At 35.9% G+C, this 20970-nt stretch overlaps 2 protein-coding genes and 1 long non-coding RNA gene across 8 annotated transcripts; 1 reads left to right on the top strand and 2 right to left on the bottom strand.

Annotated features, from left to right (window-relative positions):
• Positions 1–391: 391 nt before the first annotated feature.
• Positions 392–4626, top strand: LOC140037196 (uncharacterized). Of its 2 annotated transcripts, none has more exons than XM_072081384.1 (6): positions 392–2609; positions 2704–3621; positions 3697–4017; positions 4106–4162; positions 4243–4323; positions 4410–4626. In XM_072081384.1, the coding sequence occupies exons 3-6, from the start codon at positions 3778–3780 to the stop codon at positions 4428–4430; spliced, it is 399 nt and encodes a 132-aa protein (XP_071937485.1). In that variant the 5' UTR covers positions 392–2609; positions 2704–3621; positions 3697–3777; the 3' UTR covers positions 4431–4626. Both variants share the same exon structure in this region; 1 of them encodes a protein (XP_071937485.1).
• A 3911-nt stretch (positions 4627–8537) lies between these two features.
• LOC113722184 (uncharacterized) lies at positions 8538–9281 on the bottom strand. The gene has a single exon (XM_072077398.1). It carries the CDS (start codon positions 9279–9281, stop codon positions 8538–8540), a length of 744 nt encoding a protein of 247 aa, XP_071933499.1.
• Positions 9282–12424: 3143 nt separating this feature from the next.
• On the bottom strand, positions 12425–17968 carry LOC113726192 (uncharacterized). Of its 5 annotated transcripts, none has more exons than XR_011840235.1 (7): positions 17267–17968; positions 16825–17154; positions 16626–16676; positions 15496–15644; positions 14199–14426; positions 12999–13074; positions 12425–12671 (listed from the first exon to the last, which is right to left on the bottom strand). It is a non-coding gene; the product is annotated as an uncharacterized lncRNA (long non-coding RNA). The 5 variants fall into 5 exon arrangements; XR_011840236.1 differs by having other exon boundaries at positions 17580–17968; XR_003457484.2 differs by having other exon boundaries at positions 12479–12671; positions 16626–16688; positions 16825–17966.
• Positions 17969–20970: the final 3002 nt, after the last annotated feature.

Below are 20970 nucleotides of genomic sequence, written 5' to 3'. Positions count from 1 at the left end.
ATACAAATTTGAGGGGAGGCAGTGGGGACCCATGCCCTCAGTGCCCCCACCTTAAATCCGCCCCTGTAGGGCCCCCAGTGCCCCGCCCCTGCTACATATATAGACGATTTTAACCATACATATAATCCGCGGAGTGCTTTGGATGGCATCTACATATTTTACCACTCTTCGTTAAAGTAAAATAAATTTGAAAATCTACGTATGGTCCCGTTTAAGGGTTAAATGCAGAAAACCACCTGAACTCTCATATGAGTTGCACAATACACCCCTAAATATGTTTATAGGCAAAACGCACCCAAGGTCCACTGAAAAGTAACGGATATTTACACACCGTTTATTTTAGGACTCAAATGACAACTTTATCCTCAAATAATAACTGAACGGACAAAATCACCATTCTTCTCCTCCAAACCCAACATGTCGGGCAGAAAGTACAAGGCAAAGCTGATCTTGAGTTTGCCAAATTTTTTGCCTTTTTCTTGCGATCGAGGAAGAACCAAAGCCGAATGACTGCAGAGGATAACTAGAAGTGGGCAAAAGCAAAAGACAGTCTGAAGAATCCAAAAACAAGTAGAATATTTAGAGTATCTCAACAAATCAGGTAATATGCAAAGCCCTAATTTTTTCTTTATTTAATCGACTTTTACCCTTTTTTGTGTGGATCTGGATGCCCAAAGCAGTGGGCTTTAGTTTTAGAATGGGTATTTGTATGGTTGTGATGGAATATATATATTGCATGTGGTCGTTATGTTGGTTCCATGTCGGGTTGATTGCGACCAAATTTTCTTATCTGTCATTTTCATGCAATAATTGTTTTGTTTATAGGTTTCTTTACAAGATTCTAGTCTGTTGAGCATGGGTCGGTGTTGGTAGTGTCTTTTAAGTTTATTATTGCTAATTACAGTATGTTAATTAAGTTCAATAAAGGTGGTTTTGTGGTCCCTCACTCAGATTTATTGTTTTTTTGTCGCGTACCAGTGTGGTTATCACCATTGGAAAGTATGTTCTCATTCGAAGTCCATTATGGGGGCCATTTTGTAAAAAATCCAGGACTAACATATGTGGGTGGGGATATAAAACATTTCAATTATATTGACCCAGATTATATGTCAAGATTTGAGATCTGGGGGCTGCTAAAAGGACTGAACGTGCCCATAAACACTCAAATTTGCTTTAAAATACCGGATGATGAATTTGCCTTACTTAATAGTGAAACAGCAGTCATGTATATGTTTGGGATGTTTAGGGATGAACCATACATTCATATCTATGTTGGAGAGGTAAATGATAATGGGGATGTAGAAAATAATAATGGGAATCAGCAAGATGGTGTTGAAGCTGTAGGTAATAGCAATATAAATGCTAATCAGGGAGTTGGGACTGGTAATGATGGTTTAGGGGTTGGTGGGGTGAATGATAATGTTGAACCAGAGGTTGATCATGATGTGAATGAATCAGAAACAGAATCTGATGACTCATACACACCTGAAAGTGAGCAATCTTCTGAATATGACTCAGATTTTGATTATTTCTAAGATGGGGACACATTAAGTGATAGCTGTGATATTGGTGATAATACTACTGAGGTAACTAGTGGGCCTCAACTTAGGACAGTACCAACAATATGTTGAATTACTTAGTGGTGATTATAGAGCCTTTGTTGAGGCTAGAAAAGAGGGTAAGTTTGTTGAGCATGAAAATATTGTTGATGCTGAAGTACTTGAAACTGCCATTCAGTCTGATGATGATGAAAATAGAGAACAATTACCTGAATTTAATGAGGAAAGAGACATGGTTGATCCTAAAATTGTGGTAGGCCTCATTTTCCTAACCACACATGTGTTTAGAAAGGCAATTCGAATGTATTCCATCCTTAAAGGTTTTGAGTTGAAGTTCCAAAAGAATGATAGTAACAAAATCATTGCAATATGCAATAAAGAATGTGGTTGGAGAATATATGCGAGTTATTATAGAAAAACTAAAGCAATGCAGGTGAAAAGCTTGAAAGGCACCCCTCATAGATGTCCTTGGTCTTATAAGAATGTTAGTGCAAATTCAAGATGGTTGGCTGAACACTTCAAAAAGGAATTGGCTGATGATCCTGACTGGAAACTTAAGGGATTTCGAAAGACAATTAAAAGAAAGTTTAAATTAAGAGTTTCTAGATGGAAGGTGTACAGGGCCAAGAAACATGCACATTCTGAAATGTTTGGGGATCATAAGAAACAATATGCCAGATTAAGAGATTATTGTGCAACTATTATGCTGAATAATCCTGGTTCTGCAGCCTATGTTATGACAGAAGTTGTTCCAGCATCTGTCAATCCCATATTTCAGAGAATGTTTGTTATGTTTGGGGCACAAAAGGATGGTTTATAAGTGGCTGCAGACCAGTTATAGGTTTAGATGCTTGCCATCTCAAAGGAAGACTTGGGGGACATCTAATGCATGCTGTTGGGAGGGATGGAAATAATCAGATGTATCCTATAGCAATGGCTTACGTGGAATCTGAATGTAAGGAAAGCTGGCATTGGTTTCTAGAACTTCTGACTACTCATATTGGATCACCAGCCGACATGAATTGGGTGTTCATTTCTGACAGACAAAAGGTAAACTTGCCATTAAATTTTTCCAACATTCATATATGAGTTTATTACTGCTATAATTAAACCAAATCTGATTGATGATGTTGCTATTTTGTAGGGTCTGGTTGAGACATTTGATGTGCTGTTTCCTGGGGTGGAACATAGGTTCTGTGTTAGGCATATGTATGCCAATTTCAAACTGAGGTTTAAGGACAAGGCACTTAGGGATATCATGTGGGCTGCTGCACGAGCATATGAGACAGATGGATGGTCACAAAAGATGAGAGAACTCCAGGTTGCTAATAGGGAAGCTTATGACTGGTTGAGTGCTATTCCAGCTAATCTTTGGTCAAGGTGCATGTTCAATCCAAGATCAAAGTGTGATCTTTTGAGTAACAACGTTAGTGAATCCTTCAACCAATATATTAAAGAGGCAAGGGAGGAGCCAATTTTATCTATGTTTGAAGCAATTAGAAGACTGATTATGTGTAGATACCAAGAAAAGAGAGAGTTCATATCTAAGGTCAAAGGAAAAATTTGTCCAAGAATCCATGATAAAGTGGAGAAAATTAAGGCACGAGCAATGGAATATGAAGCTGTTCAAGCTAGTCAAGGCATATGAGAGATCACAGGCTATGCAGGGCACAAAGTTGTTAACCTGAATTCAAGAACTTGTACTTGTAGAGAATGGGATATAACTGGTGTTCCTTGTGTGCATGCATGTGCAGCAATTATAGATTCTGATCAAGAACCAGCAGACCTTATCCATCCATATTATAGTATAGAGTACTATTGTAGAGCTTATAAGGGTATGGTAGTTCCTATTCCAGAAGAGGGTCTATGGGTTCAAACAAGTGGCCTGTCTATTCAACCACCAAAACTAAGGAGAAGACCTGGCAGACCAAGAAAGCTACGAAGAAAAAGTGCAGATGAGCTTGTGAATAATGATGTGGTAACCAGAAAGGGTACTATAACCCACTGCAGCAACTGTAATATGCCTGGTCATAATAAGAAGACATGCAAGCAACCATGACAGGTTGTGTATGATGCCTTAAATTGTGTTTAATAATTTCCTTCCTTAGTTTATTTACTAATTTAGTTACTTTTGTAGGATGAAAGTGCCACTCAAACAAGAAGGGGAGGAGGTACAGCCCCTCCAAAAAATATTGGTGAAAGACCGAGAACGGTTAATATGGACACACAGAATGCTAATGTCAATATGACTGGTGGCAATGGAAGGGGTAATAGAAAGGGCAGAGGTAATGGTAGGGGAAGAGGTAATGGTAGGGGAGTGGAATCCTCAATTAGAGGTGGGGCCAGAGGGAAAAGAGGGAGAGGTGAATTTTCAGGATGTCCTCCACCGCTTTCTGGATTTGGAAATTGGAATGGTATTGGCATGTCTGATGGCAGAAATTTCATCCCATCTGATATGGTGATTCAATATTATCTTAGGCATTATGTATATATTTCCAAACTTGTTCATTTTTAACTTGTATTAATGTCTTTCTCATTAATGACAGGTGGCAAGGATGGCCATGCAATCTCACAACACTTCTGAAACCCGGACAGTTCAAATGGTAAGTATTTCAGCTGTATTTTTACACAGTTTTGCTTAATTTCAGGTGCATTTAAACTAACTAATGTCATGTGTAACTAGTGGACAAATGACCCCCTGACCGGAGGCTCACAATTGAGCACTAATACCAATACTAATAAGGGTAGTATACCCACTACTCAGGTATATATTGTTCTGCAATTCATATACAATTCATAGGCAAGATAATACATCACCAATAACTTGTTTTATTTGTACCAAATCCAAAGGCATTCAACAAGATTTGGTGATGTATTGTTCTCTAGTCAATCTTCCAGCACTAGGACTCGTGTGCATCAAGACTCTCGGATACCACCTAATGAAGGTTCATCTAACTGTTAGGATGATAATATAGCCCGTAAAGGATATGTTCCTCTTTTGTAATGGAAACATGCTTTTGAAGGGTTTAGAAAACAGATATGGTCTTTTTTTGTTTGGTTGAACACTAGGATATGCTATTTTCATACTTTATATTAGTAAAGTGGAAGATGATCTTCCTGGTAGTTTATGCAATGAACTATGGACTAGTTTATGAAGTTACTACCTTTGTTGTTTCCATTGTTTTGCTGATTATGTTTTCCACATTGCTTTTTTTTTCTCTCTCATATAACCAACTTATATGACAAACCATAATTTTATACTAACTTGAATGATTCATATTACATGGTGTTCATGGCAGAAAATACATTTGTTCCTTTTTCTTTTCTTTCATTATAGCAATTACTACTACAACAAGCACCACTACAATTACATATATTAGCTTCCTCCCTTTGGAGTCAGTCCTCCTCCTTTCTTTAAGAACCCCTTTATACTTGGCCATTTTTTCTTGCAATGACCGGATTATAGTTTTGAATTCTTCACATTTGGTCACTAGCTGTTCATTTTGAAGCATAGTAGCAACTCTTGCATCATTCACTCTTTCAGATGCTCTTTGTAATTGCTCATTCTGTTGCTGCGGATGGTTAATCCTTGCTCACATTTCTTCCATTCGGCCATGAAAATATTCCCCAATTTCCATTCCTTTTTTGCATGTTTCAGGTTCCACCCATTTAAAATACCCACATGCATTACTATTCTGTTTAAAACAAAATTCCAAAATAAGTGGCTGTTATTGCCTTTGGTTCACTGAAATTGTATGTGAGATTTGGACTTACCGAATAATTGGAACATCCTATGAATTTTCTTCCTGGATTTTGAATGGTCCATGAAGTGCGTACGGGTGCTTTTTTCCACACCTGCATTTTGAGTTGAAGTTTGTTGCATGGTGTGCATTGCTTGAGCTGCAGCTTCCTGGACTGTGTTCCATATGAGTAGAAATTGTGTATCTGTGAAGAAGAGGAAATAAGTAGGGAAAATGAGAAGTGATGGTAGGTTGTTCTCATTTATATTCACTGGAAAGGGGCAATTCTGTCAGCAAATTCAACGGACAGAAAGTGACTTCCACGCGTTTTGTTTTACCGTGAAATGTGTGAACGGTCGTTTTTTCAGGGTGCAAAATGCCTATAAACATATTTCTGGGTGTTTTGTATAACTTTCATGAAAGTTCGTGGGTGTTTTCTGCATTTAACCCTTTGTTTAATTATGACGAACATGTGCAATGCAGGTGCAACTTCTTTAGTATTGCATTTCAGTTCCATTTCCATCTAATTTTTTCTCAATTTGCCACATTATAGAAGTCAAGACTAAGAGAGATTGGTATGCTAGTGGATCATTCATTTCCTCCACTGACAACTACGCAGTCAACACCTAATGCCTTAGTAAATTCGGGAGAAAAACTTTTTGACATCAACCTATTGATAAGTTTTCTAAAGTGGTATTTAAAAAAAAAAAAATTCCTAATCATCACTTTGTGGAAATCATCTTAAGAACAATAGCTTTGAGAATCAGTACGTACAATCATTTTCATTTGTCAATGTCTTACTAGTCTGTCTCCGATAAATTCATTGTACGCAAAAGGCCAAGACTTTTTTCTTTTTTTTTTTCCTCCCGATTGTACACTAAAGACCAAACAAGACTTTGAGAATCAGTAAAATCATTTTCATTTGTCACTTTGTGGAAATCATCGCTTTTGTGTCAATAAATGAATTGTACGCAAAAGACCAAGACTTTTTTTGGTTTTCCATTGTACACTAAAGACCAAGATTTAGAGTTTAGGCTAAAGGGTCTTCATATATCAATTTTGTTTTTGTTTTAGAAAATTTTAGAACATGGAGCAGTCCTCTAATATGAACTAATTACACTTTGCACCCTGAAACTTGTGCTACTTTCACACTTTGCAACCTAAACTCCAATTTTGGATACTTTACACTTCAAACTCTCAATTTTAGGGACTTTACGCCCTAAATTATCAAGTTTATTCTATTTAAATCAAATCAATGATAATTTTAGCAAAATTAACAGCATAGACAACCTTACAAATTGATGACAATGTGCTAAAAGTAGTGAAAATGAACCAAAATATTGTAACTAGAACAAAACAATACATTGCTATTAATTTACACTATCTTTTTCCTTATTAATTTTGCTAACAATATTAGTAATTTATGTTGAAAATGATCAAAAGAAATCAAGGGATCGCAGATAGAATGAAATGATATGTTGTCATTAATTTACATAGTCCACCATCTTGTTAATTTTACTTCTGCTATCATTGATTGGATTTAAATGGGACAAATTTAAGATTTTACGGTACAAAGTGTCTAAAATTGATAATTTATTATGCAAATTATCCAAAATTAAAGTTTGTAGTGCAAAGTGAAAAAATGGTATAGACTCGGGAGTGCAAAGAAGAATTAATCCCCTCTAATATACCCAAAGAAAAAACAAAATAAAATAGTTAACCGGGGGAAAGACTAATTAATAAGGTACAATCCTTGCAGAAACCTATTGTCGCGGCAATTATAAAGGGAGAGGTGGGAAATGCGCAGAGGTAGGAGTTGACCATGGCATGACTGCAAAATCGAGACTTCAAGTTCCTCCACTAAGAAATAAGAAGGGGTTGGAATACCTTTGTCGGACCAAGTGTTATACCAATAGGTTTTTTTTTCCAAGGAGGGGTAGACTAGATTAGCCAAGGTAGAAAAAGATATCAGCAGGATTAGCAACCACTAATGCCTTAGTAAACACGGGAGAAAAAAATTTTGATATCAACCCAATTCCCAATGATATAATAAAATTTTTTTGAAAAAAAAATGACAATCCAAACAAATTGCTTTGGGCCCACACAAAATTTCTTGTGTAACTAGCTCATTCCTAAAAATGTCCTGCAAATTGTGCAGGACACAAAAATTATGGGATGGTTTGTTGACAAACTAACCACATAAGCAAGAAGAAGTAAACAAAACTTCCAAGCCTTTCTGTACTTTTTTGGCAACAAGACAGACGTATTTTAGAGGTTTCAAGGAATGACATTGAGGGTAAGGGTGTAATTTGCTAAATACATACGTTTAACTCCCCCATTATTGTGCAACAACGCACATGCAAAGACAAGTAATCCTGTCATGATTAAGCGTGTAAACGAGTTTAAATAAGGCAAACGCCCTAGTGATTAAACTTGTTTGATTATTCTGACGAATTTGAAATTTTATTCAAATTTGATTTGTTTACTTCTCGAGTTGAAATTGAATGAATTTTTATTGAGCTGAACTCGAGTCTACTTCAAGTAGTTGACACTTTTTACATGTGAACTTTACTAATATGCTAATCCAATAGAGTTCCAACCGATCTTAAAAGTTTATACAAATTATTGTTCAAATTTAATTTGATTAACTGGCGAATCAAATTCAAACGAGCTCTTAACGAGTCGAGTTTAATTCGAGTATCGAGTAATTTGATTCGTCCTTCAACCCTAATAATTATGATTAAAAATCAAAAGGCAAGTAACAGTCAAATTTGAACCCGAAACCACTTATCTTTTCACTTCACATGCACGAAAAACTCAAGGGAAATGCTTTTTAATGAATATGAGAGTAGGAACAACAGTTCCCGTTGCATAGATCAGTAGCACGACTAGTTATATAGACTGCTAAATGAAACAAATATGTGTGAGGAATGATAAAATATTAACCAAAAACATTATAAAATAATTCAAGAACTCTGCATCAATCAAAATATTAACCACCAGATTAGCATCTGTATATTACTAACAAAGGTTAATAAGTCATGTGTATCACAAGTCTTACTAAAAACTAAACATAATCATTAATTCATGATCACATCTATAATCCCCTGATTCACTGTCATGAGCCCATCACTAAATTATTTACATCAGTCATCTATATGTTGGGAAAGCTACTAATAACTTTTTAAAATCTCACTAATCATTCTGTAATTCCCTTAGACTTGGATTAATGGGCTTCTTAACAAACCTCACAGGATCTAGCTCCCCCAATCAGACTCCAAACATCAGAACTTGAACCACTCTTTGCAGTATTAGTCCTGACAGACAATCCCGGGCAGAAGGCCTCCAACCATGTCACTCTTCTCCAAAAACCAGCTTTATAGCGAACTTTCATTTGAATCTTCAAGTTGAATACCAGATTTTCACTCTCAGCCCGGTCCACGTAAGCCCCAACAGCGGCAAAATTTGCTGTAAGCGAGGTTTCGTTCTTCTTTGAGAGAGCAAATGGCGGGAGGGTAGTTCCCGAGAGTTGATTGCTCCCGAGATAAATTCCGGCGTCGAGGTGGTTATAGGAGAAAGTAAGTTTGCTGTTAGGGTTACGGGCGCTGATGATTACGGTGAAGTGGCCGGAAAGAAGGGGAGGTGTGGTGGGGGAGATATTGAAGTTTGAGACGGTTAAGGAGTCGACTCGGAACTTGGGAAGTTCCGGGTCGAGCATCATTAAGGTAATGATGGGTAGGAAGAAGAGTAGGAAGAAGATGACGGAGCCAATGGCGAAAGGTGTGAAAAATAGGCAGTGGAAGGTGCAGTTTTCTTGCCGGATTGTTGCAGTATTGTGAGGGTGTTTGTGGTGTGTGGGTGGTGCCGGTGGTGGTAGTCGTATGGAGGAGTAGGGACAGGAGGTGTTTGACGGCAGCGGTGGACGGACATTGGTGGTTGGTGGTGGATGAACAGTGGCTGAGGTCTTGGATTGATCGGCCATGGAAGAAGAAGCAAATGCTTCAGTAATTCAGTTTCTTGGTGGGGTGGATGAAATTCTTGATATCTACCTGTTATGCAATAAGAAGGTGGATGAATTTCTTGGTATCTACTTATATATTATACACAAGAAGATTTGGGATTTTACTATAGTACTTCCATTTTTTGACATGTGACGTGACTCTTTTTTAAAGAAGTTAATTATGATTTTTTTTATTTTTTATTTTTCCACTCTTAATTTGATAGGTCAAGACAGAACATCTACTATATCGATTAAGACAGGAGATTTTCACTACAAGTCATTTTGCTTAACTGCGTGGATTTTTACTGTTTTTATATATTGTCAAATTTATGATCATAGGATCAAGTTTTATAAATTAATGGAAAATTTTTAACCCTTGGATATTGATTAATTATGTTTAGTTAGTGGCTAACCAACTCTTACATTTAAACTATTCCTCCAGTCCCTTAAATATTGATTAATTATGTTTGGTTAGTAGCTAACCAATTCTTACATTTAAACGGCTCTTTTACGTAATCGATTAAAGTTTCTTTTTCTATTCCTATATAAATCATTTCTCAGAGTTGCACAGGTATTTTAGCTTTCTTCCTTCCCAATTGTACTCAATCGTGCACTTGTTTCATTGCCTTCATTAATCTCAAGATTGGTAATGGATTTGATAGATCCTTTGCTTGTTGCCCTCTTGATTTAGAAGAGTTAACTTCATATATGGAATTTCTCTTCACGATAAATTTTAATTGTTCTGATGCTCAATTTTTTTCTTGTATTTCTGTTTATTATATACCAAAAAAATTTGGAGCTATGTATTCAACTAAACTACTAAGATGCTCAGGTTGTGTTTTGCACAACCGAGATACCTCTAGTATTACTATATGAGGGTGCAAAAGATACGGGAACAGAAACTCTTATTACTGTGCTTTGGGATAATTGTAGAGTATTTTTAATTTTGTCCGGTAAAGGTGGTAAGATAAGCGAAATTTTGCAAATATGGTTTGTCTCATAATGCTTACATTAGTATAATTAGTAGTTGTTGTAGTAATTCTGACAAAAAAATAGCAGTAGTAATTTGAAAATCAAAGAAATAGCAGAATAGTATTTTAGACCAAATAAAGAGTAGTAGTAGTAGTAATTGTTGAAGCCACAATCTTTATGCTATGGGATGTGTCAACTTAGCAGCAAGGAGTGAATCCACCTAACTCGATCAATCAAATATAGGAACCACCATGCCAATGGTCCGGTGGCCCCTCTTGGGATGTTGGTCGAGAGATCAAATCTCTTTATCAGTATGAAATACTAGAATTTTCTGATTTTTAAATTCAGTAAGTGTAGGTGTAGATATAAAATGTTAGCGTTAGACAAAAAAAATTAATGAATATAGGATGTGGATTAAAGGGAAAAGCAAATTTGTACTCTTGTGTGCTACATTATAATTACTTTGCTTGCCAAGATTTTCTGTCTTCTCAAATCGAACAGGTGTGGATGTAGATATAAAGTGTTGACGTCTGACAAAAAAAAATCAATAAATATAGAATGTGGATTAAAAGGGATTTTTTGACTTCTCAAAAATATAGAATGTGGATTAAAGGAGATTTTCTAGCCTCTCAAAATCAACAGGTGTAGGTGTAGATATAAAATGCTCACGTCTGATAAAATAAAATCATTGAATATAAGATGTGGATTAAAAGGGAAGAGAAAATTCGTATTCTTTGTGTACTGTATTATAATGACTATGCTTAGACAACGATGAATGTAGGACGTGGGCTATAGAGAAAGAGAAAACTCCTATGTAAGGACACAACTGGCACAATAATGACTTTACTCGTAGTAAAGGGAAAGCATTGATGGAAGATTTGAGTTGGCGAGAGAAAACTCCTTAAACAGTACTAGATGATTAGTCTACACTTAGTTCAAGGGAGGGAATCCCCCCAATATACCCGTGTTAGTTTCATGTTACATAAATGATGAATTTACCTTTCTTCTTTAACTAACGTCGAATGGTGGCCATTGAGGAGGAGACCTCCAACTATCATTGCATGTCAAGAACATGAAAATCACGAATTTACCTAACCTCAATCACTCTAAAATGCAGGCTAGTATAAAGAAGGTTTAACTCAATTCCATTAATTCCACAAGGTAGGGCTCAAAAAATTATTAGGAACTCAAAAAGTTGCTCCTATGTGATATTCTTGTGGTTTGAATTGGGTTTCAAAATCAAATTGTAAGCATCGATAGAGTAGGTACCATGCCACCTTGTTATAGACTTAATCATGCCCTAATTTTAATTTACAAGATTTCAAAAATGAGTAATAAAATAAGTAGCATTAAATCTTTAGCAATAATATATACCTATTAGCTAGTTGATATCATGGATTTTTTTTTTTTTTTTGCAATGCAAACTGGCCCTTGTATTACTTCATAGGGTCTCATAGAAGTAAATAGGGCTTATGTTGATCCAAGATTGGAAAGTTTATCTCCCCATTCCGGTGCCCTATCAGTTGAATTGATGTAAATTTCTTTGTTTAAGTGATACTGATCCTCTATATCATGTGCCCTATCAATTCAATCCTAGGATTCTCTGGATTGGACGGTTTGTGGTAAAGCAAAATATAGAAGCTGAGGTAAAGGAAAACAAAACTCATTTTTCTTTAAATGTTTATGTGACTAGAAAGTTAGTCAATACAAGCATCAAAATTTCCTTGCACATTCCTGCGAAGTCTTGCAAAATTTGAAGGAAAAGAAAAAGGATGGAAAAATTTTACAATTTGTGTTGACAGGTTTCCCTCACTTTCTTATACTTTTCTTGGCAACAAGTTACCATGCAGGGGCTTCTACGAACATGACGTGAAGGGTGGGAATTTATTTCTTTCTGTTCCCCTTTTATTTTCATTGGTTGGTAAAAGTAACCGACCCGGCCCCATTTTTTGTGCAACTAGGAGGGGATCACCGCGCAAATGCGCGGTGGACAGTTCTAAAATTTACATGCCCAGTTATGCCCTCTTTACAAAATGCCTGTAACACAACCAAGGATAAAAAAAAAATGCACGGTGTGACATTTTAATCTTACCTAATTATTGCCCTCCAAAGATAAATTTTCTATGGAAAGATATATTATTGCAATTGTAAAAGATTTTAAACTATAAAAAGTTGCATTTACAATTTGTCTAACAAAACTTTGACACTTGTCCACAATCAAGGAATTCGTAATAAATAGATAAAAAACTAAAATTAGTCTCGCAGAATCTCGAAACATGAACTTGACCTTCCATGATTTTGATAAATACATATTTTAACTTAACAAAAAATAACAACTTTTTGTCATTCGTACTCGTTCTAGAAGTGAATGAGCAACTTTTGAAAGAAATTGTTGAGAACCTGCCATGTATTATAACAAGAAAGAAAGTAAGATATAATCCATTGAAATTAGTTTACTGCTATATAACCAAGTTAAAAATAAATCAAGAGACTTGAATGATGCCAATAATGACAGGACAAATTCTACAAACATCTGCACTTTTGGTTACTAATAGTCTCGTACAAAATCTGTTACCACTTCTATTTTTCAACCCATTTCATAAGCAAGAAACTTTTTTCTTTTTCTTTTGGGTACTTTTTTTTGGGTACAGTAGTTGTCAAAGTCCAGAAATGAAAAGATTCTTACAGGTAAGCTAAAGTGTCTTGCTTGGTAACTTGAGTTCTTACCAAAGTGAAAGTATTAGATGTGCTAGATCCCTGGAGATGGTATGCAATTGAACTTTTCTACAACTTGATCATGAAGCTGTGCAATTTACACAAAATGCCAATGGAAGATAAGGTCAAAAAGGAAATAAAATGGTCATGCTATCAAATAGGCCAGGAAGATCCTAAAACGTAAAAATGAAACAGAAACTTCTTCAAAGAGGATGTATTTATATTCTAATGACATACTCCAACCCAAAAGCCAAAATACATGCAACTCCAAATAAGGGCATGTAATTCGGCTTTTATTCCCAATAAAGTTCATATTACTCCAGCATCAAGAATCTATAAAATTTTCAGGTGTAAAGAAAAATAGTGAAGGCAATATTCACAAGTGTAAAGAAAAACAATAAAGGTAATATTCATCTAAAAAATTGGTCTTCAATCATATTTCAAGGTTGCTCTTATTCAATATTCACAGGGTTTACATGGATTGTTGAGTCTTTTGCAACAACTTGCCTAATTAAACTTTTGATATATGTGGGGGGAGGGTTGGGTTGGGTGGTACGAGGGGAGGGAGTGTAAGCAAGTGGTTTCGGGTTCGAGTCCTCCCGCTTACACTAAAAAAAAAAACTTTTGATATATGTTCTATTCCCATAAAAAGAAAACACAAGTACATGTGACCATTAATGAAAACCACTTGAAGAAAGAAAATGAAAAACACAGCCATCTCTCCAAGTCCAACATAATCTACTAAAAAATATATATTGAAAAAGTCAGCTAAATCTTTATAAGAGAGAGATAAAAAAAGACAAGAAAAAGAAAACCATGACTTCCATTCCTTATAGTGATTGAGAAGTTTAGAAAAATTTTTAGGGAAACAAACACAAAGACATAACATGCTTTTTTTTGTGAGGAAAAAACCACTACAGGATATACCTTAATAATAACATATTCATATAAACAGATGGAAACACATCTATTCCAAACATAATCCATTTCAAGAGAAATCCTTGAAAGGAAGTTAAAACAACCCTCCATATAATGCTAGTCGCTAGAGGAACATTAGCCTTAAAAAAAAAAAATCAAGTGCGGACATTATTACAGGAAGTAAGCAATAAATCCTCTTGTTTATGTTTAATTTAAAAGAATATAATTTAGACCTCACATTATTAAGGGAGAATTTGTAAGCTGTATCATTATTTTGTTTGGCCTACGACTTACAGGTCTCAGAGGCAAACTCTTGTTGCTAAGAGCACATGACGTTGACTTGGAACTTTGAAGCTTAGGATGGTTAAATCTACAATTAGCTTTGTATTTATAGTCTCCAGTTTTCAAGAACTGCAATCAGGTTGACCAGGTCGCTGAGGATATTCATCAACTGGCATTTGTTGCTGGTGCAGTGCATAGAAATTGATCTCAGATACTGGGTTGGTCATTGCAAATGCTAGCCTTAATCAATGGAAAGGAAACAATCGTGCAAAGAAGACCATTACAGAAGTTTCAGTGAGTCAAGAACACCAACTTTCAAGAAAAAAAATGCTAATACATCTGTTATTTACTACACAAGAATAATGGTACCAGATAGGTAAAACTAAATGTAAAAACTTTAGAGCTTCATAGGCAGTAACAAGCATCTAGCAGATTATATTTACACTGGAAATACATCATGCAATAATTAACACCTTCACTTTACCAACTAATTTCACATGCATAATTAAAGTCATGAATCTATTGATTGTTTCCTCTCTCTGTTTTATGTATTTATTTATCTATGGTTGGTTGCATGTACATAATTTGAGGTTTCATAGTGTCTCAAACAAAAATCGAGATCTATTTCCTCTCTGCAAATTGAGCTCAATAATTTCCTCTTACCTCTCTCCACATTGATCTCTAATTGTTTGAAATGCTTCTGCAAACCCCTTTTATTTAGGGATGGATTTCTCTTTTCATGCCATGGGAACATTTTTTAAAAGTGATCATGATACATCAGGAGTAAATCCACTTTAAAAGCACTATTTCTCACATATGACGACTTTGTATGCAGTATGGGAATGAGAGCCTATTGTCGATTTTCAAAAGAGATACAGAGAACAACAATCATTGTTAACTTCAATTAACTTCAAAGTCATGAAAAAAAAAACAGAGTCTGAAGATTTTCATCACAATAAAGGTGAGTAAAAAAATAGTCTGCTGTGGCACAAAAAGATAAGAATTAGTTTCTTCATCTAAATTATAACTAAGAATTCACTTGTTCACTACACTATTACCCCATATGTTAAACCTTACGCATTGACAAGCACAAATTGGAAACAGTGACAGATTTTCAAATGCATCAGTGACATCTAGTGTATCAGATGAAATTCATATATGGTGTTCAGCAAGCCAAGATCAAACCATCTGTCAGATACAGCCACAATTTGAACATCAGATGGACATTCAACACATGAATCTTACAATAAATGCCATCATGCAGACAAATGCAGTGTAAAATTGAGAAGTGATGTCAGAAACAAACTACCTGATACCCATTCCATTCAGCATTTGAAGGCACGCCTAGAGTTGGCGAAAATATTAATGATGCTGAAGAGCAGGGTGAGGCACTTGTCTAGGCAGCACCATGCAATTGAGCAGGTCCATCGGTAACAAAACCCGAAGTATGGTCATTTCCTGCTACAAAAATAGAATCAGGATTAGATGTACCCCAATAATAACATATTCATACAAAGAAAAGAACCTTTAAAGTTGCTTAGAAGTAAGAAGAATTCATAAAGAAAAAATGGTGATAACAGAAATAAGAGAAGAAATCTACTGAAAGATTATAAAAGCAAGTCTCACCAACAAAAATCAAACAATAAAAATAATGTCACTGATGAAATTTCCCCAAAGGGAACAAAATACTGTATATATATATATATATATATATATATATATATATATATATATATATATATATATATATGGAAGCAAATTCTAGAGAAGTTTCTATGCATTATTTTCCAATTTTTCTTTTTTTTTTCTAAAAATGCAAAATTGGGTCCAACATCAAAGGTCAATACTGTGAAGCACAGGGATGCTATTTTCTGAACATATTTTTTCCAACCAAAGATCAAGCCAAGTTTCTTTAATAATTTAAAAGAGGAAAGATGGTATCTTCATAGTAGATTACATGGATTTTGCTTTTGAAACTTCATTTACCTAATTTATATAACTACGCATCTCATGAATCATGAACTGGTGAAAACATCTTCAAGGAATTTAGTCATAATAATGATTTCACTTTGCACGTTTAGACCACAAAGAAAAATCAACTATGAAGTAAAGATTTCATCATACAACTTCCCAAATCTTGACATAACCAAGAATACCAGGTACTTTAAATAATAGATTCATCATGTTCACCAACCAAGGAAAAAGAAGAAGATAGAGAAGAAAAAGATACTCATATCTAATTTACTTTGACAAACACAATAAAGCCCAAAACACAAAACACTGGAAGAAATCTGTTCATTCTTCCAATCACTTTTACCTTTATCCTTTCTCTGACAAAAATCTCAATAAACAAAAATAGGCTAAATTAGGTGAGAGAGAATATTTATAGAAAAAGATTATGGTTTATAGTATAAATAATAGAACAGAAATAAATATTACCAGCTTTAACAACTTCTTAGAGACGTCAAGTTCAAGCCTTCATATTCCTTCCTGTAACAACAACTAATAATATACTCAGAAAAGTAACACCAAAAGAACAAAAAAAGGGGAAAAAAACATCGTCCATCAGATCCTAATCGGGAGTGGAGGGGAAAAAGTTAAATTAGAATGATACAACAAAATTTTTGTTTTTCCTTACCAGTTGTTTCTCACGGGTGGCCATTTTTCCTCCCAGCTCCAGAACAATCCAAGAAAGACAAGAACAAAAAATGGAATAACAAAACACTAAGTAAATAAATATCTAAAAGCTAGCTAATCATCAATTATTAAAAGTTTTTCTTCTAATTAAAAATAAAAAAGCAATGATAAAATAGCAATGAAACGGACACATTAATCATGGAAAGAATGGGGAAGAAAAGCAACATATCTGCATTCTAGAAATTCACATCAGATAGCGGAGATGAAATATTGACCTTCCCCTTCCTCATTGTTTCACAAAAGGACACGAAGGAGATGGGAAAAAAATTGGCTGCTTTTAGCCAAGAAAACAGAAATATTAGGAAAAATGTCAGAAAAACAGAAAAAATTAGCCTTAACTACTCGAAGGATGGAGAAAGATGAAAAAGAACAAGAGGGAGAACCGGGGGTAGAAGGGGAAGAAGGTTGCCAGCCATTTTTTGTCTCGAGCCCATCGTCTATCAAATCCTAAGCACCCACTCCTCAGAAGAAGAAAAAAATCTAGACCCTCCAATTGAGATTGCAATCTCGTCCAAGTACAATCAAATGCCAGAAATTGTGGGTCTCATGGAAAAAATGGAGTTTTGTCTAGAGAACAAAATGAAGTTTTGTCTAGGAACTGGTCTTCAAGAGATCTTGACATTGATTGATGCTGCTACGTTTTGAAAGACAGAAACAAAGAAGAAGGAAGAGAGGACGTCGTTTGGTTTATCTTACCTAGGGAAAGAAGAAGAAAAGCCCTCAAACAAATACACAAGAGGGAGGACAACCAAGTGCCATATCACCTCCGGCCAATTGCCAGCCATCCGAGATTGCAATCTCGTCCAAGTACAATCAAATGCCAGAAATTGTGGGTCTCATGGAAAAAATGGAGTTTTGTCTAGAGAACAAAATGAAGTTTTGTCTAGGAACTGGTCTTCAAGAGATCTTGACATTGATTGCTGCTGCTACGTTTTGAAAGACAGAAACAAAGAAGAAGGAAGAGAGGACGTCGTTTGGTTTATCTTACCTAGGGAAAGAAGAAGAAAAGCCCTCAAACAAATACACAAGAGGGAGGACAACCAAGTGCCATATCACCTCCGGCCAATTGCCAGCCTCCACGTAGATGGACGACCAAAGCTCGGACAACAACCAAAATTCCACTTCTTCTCCTGGCGAAAGCACGCGACTCCCACGTGATTGACGACCACCGTCCAGCCAATAAAACACAGCCACATCAGCACAACAACCTCTTCCCTTAACAATCCCATTCGCGCTTTTACTATATAGGTTGAAAACAGATGGTGTAACAGAAAGACCAAAAACTTTTTTGTTGGCAAAATCACTTGCTTATAAGGTCCACCAATACTTCAAATCTATATTGTGGACAAAAGACTTTTATTAGGATTGAGTACAACAATGGTCTGAACCATTTGTTTATCCATAAGAGAATACGAGTAGGACTAATTGCAAAGTGCACCCCTAAACTCTCACCTTCTTGACTTGCGCCTCGCACTGTTAAATTCAACAATCGCCACTCTCCTTGCTTTTTGGATGGCGTAAAATGAAAACATCCCTATTATTCTTTACATTTGTGAATCAACTAATCAGCCAATAATAATTATGGTACTGACTCGAATCTTTTCCCAAAAAAAAAAAAGTAACAAAAGGTTTTCCGAAAGACACGTACGTAAACCAAGAATTCCATATCAATCAAAATATTAGGCAACGGATTAACATCTATATTTTACTAACCAGTGTATTAATGCTTCATAAACCTTAGAGAATCAATCAGTCATGGTATCATTAAGTTATCCTACCAGCTGCAAAACCATCATCAATTCATGATCCCATCAATAATCCCCTAATTCAGACTTTCAGTGTCTTGTGCCCATCACCAAGATCATTTACATCACTCGTAAATACATCTCACCTTTTCATCTTACTTTAAAGCTACTCGTAAATTTTTTATAATTGCCTTCTCATCTTTCTACAGACTTGGATTGATAGGCTTCTTGAGAAACCTCGCAGGCTTTAACTCCTCCAATTAGACTCCAAACATCAGAACTTGATCCATTCTTTTGAGTCTTAACAGCACTGACCAATAATCCCGGGCAAGAGGCCTCCAAATATTGCACTTCTCTCCAAAAACCAGCTTTGGAATGAACTTCCATTTGAACCTTCAAACAGAGTTCCAGATTTTGAGTCTCAGCCAAGTATGTGTAAGCCCTAACCGCGGAGAATTCTGCATTGATCCCGGTTGCATTCATCTTCTCTGCCACAGTAAACGGCGGGAGGGTTGTCCCCGAGAGTTGATTGGACCCGAGGTAGATTCCGGCCTCGAGGTAGCTGTACGAGAAGGTAGTTTTGCTGCTAGGATTTTCAACGGTCAGTCCAATGTTGAAGTAGCCGGAGATAAGGGGAGGGGTGGTGGTGGAAATATTGAAGTTGGAGATGGTTACCGAGTCGACCCGGAACGTGGGAAGATCAGGGTGGAAATCATTAAGCAGAGAAGGATGACAATCAAGCCAATGCCTAAAAGTATGAGCCTTATGCAGAAGAAAATGCTGTCCGCTCGCCGGATTATTTCAGCATTGCGAGGCTGGTTGCGGTGAGTGGGTGGTGCTGGTGGTGGTAGTTGTGATGAGAAGAATGGGCGGGGCTGGTAGGAGGTGTTAGACCGTGGAGGTGGGCGGACATTGGTGGTTGTTGGTGGCTGAGCAGTGGCCGGGGTCTTGGATTGTGCAGCCATCATGGAAGAAGAAACAGAAGTTTTGGTACTTTCTTGGCGGGGTTGTAGAAGGAAACTAACAATAAACAAATCTCACAAAAAACCTGCAGCGGAATATCGAAAACTATAAAGGAAGCAGAGTAGCAACACATATATGTAGATCACTAAAGTTTCCAAATTTGCTTAAAGACTAGTCCGCACGGTCTAATGAATCAAAATCAATTTCGGAATTGGACATCAATCAACCGAGACCAATTCTAATTAGGACAGACAATTTCCACCGCCTAAAACATTACAAGAAATTAACAATTAACTATCAAATAATAAAAGACTTGATTTAGCTTCTACAGGGGTGGATGCATTTCTTGATACTGTATGGTAGGAGTACTATATACAAGTGTAAAAAGAAAGGGAAGTGAAAACCCCTTTTACTGTGCTATGGGATAAATTATTGTAAAGTACTACAATTTAATACCAAGACCTACCCATGTGAATTTTATATGCGGAGATTCAACCCCAAGATTTTTTCTGAATTTTGTTTGGAAGAGTTGGGGTTGCACCAATAGCTTAAATTTTTTGTTCGTTTGTCAGATTCAGGGTTTGAATTCTGGCCTAATAGTTGGGAGTAGGAAGGATAAAAAATAAATAAATAAAAAGCTGGGAGAAATTCTGAAATTATGATGTGTGAATAACTATCATAATACCTATATTGTTTGTTTGATTAGTAGCAGTAAATGTTGAGGCCAAAATAATAATAAAAAAAAATGTAGTAGTAGTAGCAAAGAGTAAAGAGTGAATCCACCAAACTCAATCAATATAGGGTGTGTTTTAGAGGGAAGAGGAAAATGTACCCTTGTCCTACATAATGAGTTTTACTCACATATGAATGAATGTAGAATGTGGACGGGAGGAAAAGGAAAAAATCTTATTTCTTATGAAAGTAAATTATGAGTTTACTACGTAGAAAAGGGAAGCTGTGATGAATTTAGCAAAGGTCAAATAATGGAAGATGTGACTTAGAGAGGAAAGAAAACTCCTCAAATAGTAGTAGATGATTGATCAACTGAGCAAGGGAGGGAATCCCCCCAATATACTTTTATTAGCGTCATGTTACATGATAAATTTACCTGCCTTCTTTAATTAATGTAGAATGGTGGCCAATAAGGAGGAGACTTCCTACTATAATTGCATGTCAAGAACATATAAATGACGAATTTACCTAACTTCAATTACACTAAAATATAGGCTGGTGCAGAGAAGGTTTAGACTCGATTGGATTAATTTCACTAAGAGACCTCCTACTACCTTTGCATTTTTGCATGTCAAGAACATGTAAATGACCCTTGTAACAAAAAAATGAGAAATAATCCAACAACTCAAATAAGAGTTGGGCCTGAA

This window comes from Coffea arabica, chromosome 2e, assembly GCF_036785885.1.
Source record: "Coffea arabica cultivar ET-39 chromosome 2e, Coffea Arabica ET-39 HiFi, whole genome shotgun sequence".
NCBI lineage: Eukaryota > Viridiplantae > Streptophyta > Magnoliopsida > Gentianales > Rubiaceae > Coffea > Coffea arabica.
This window is presented reverse-complemented; position numbering and strand designations above follow the sequence as displayed.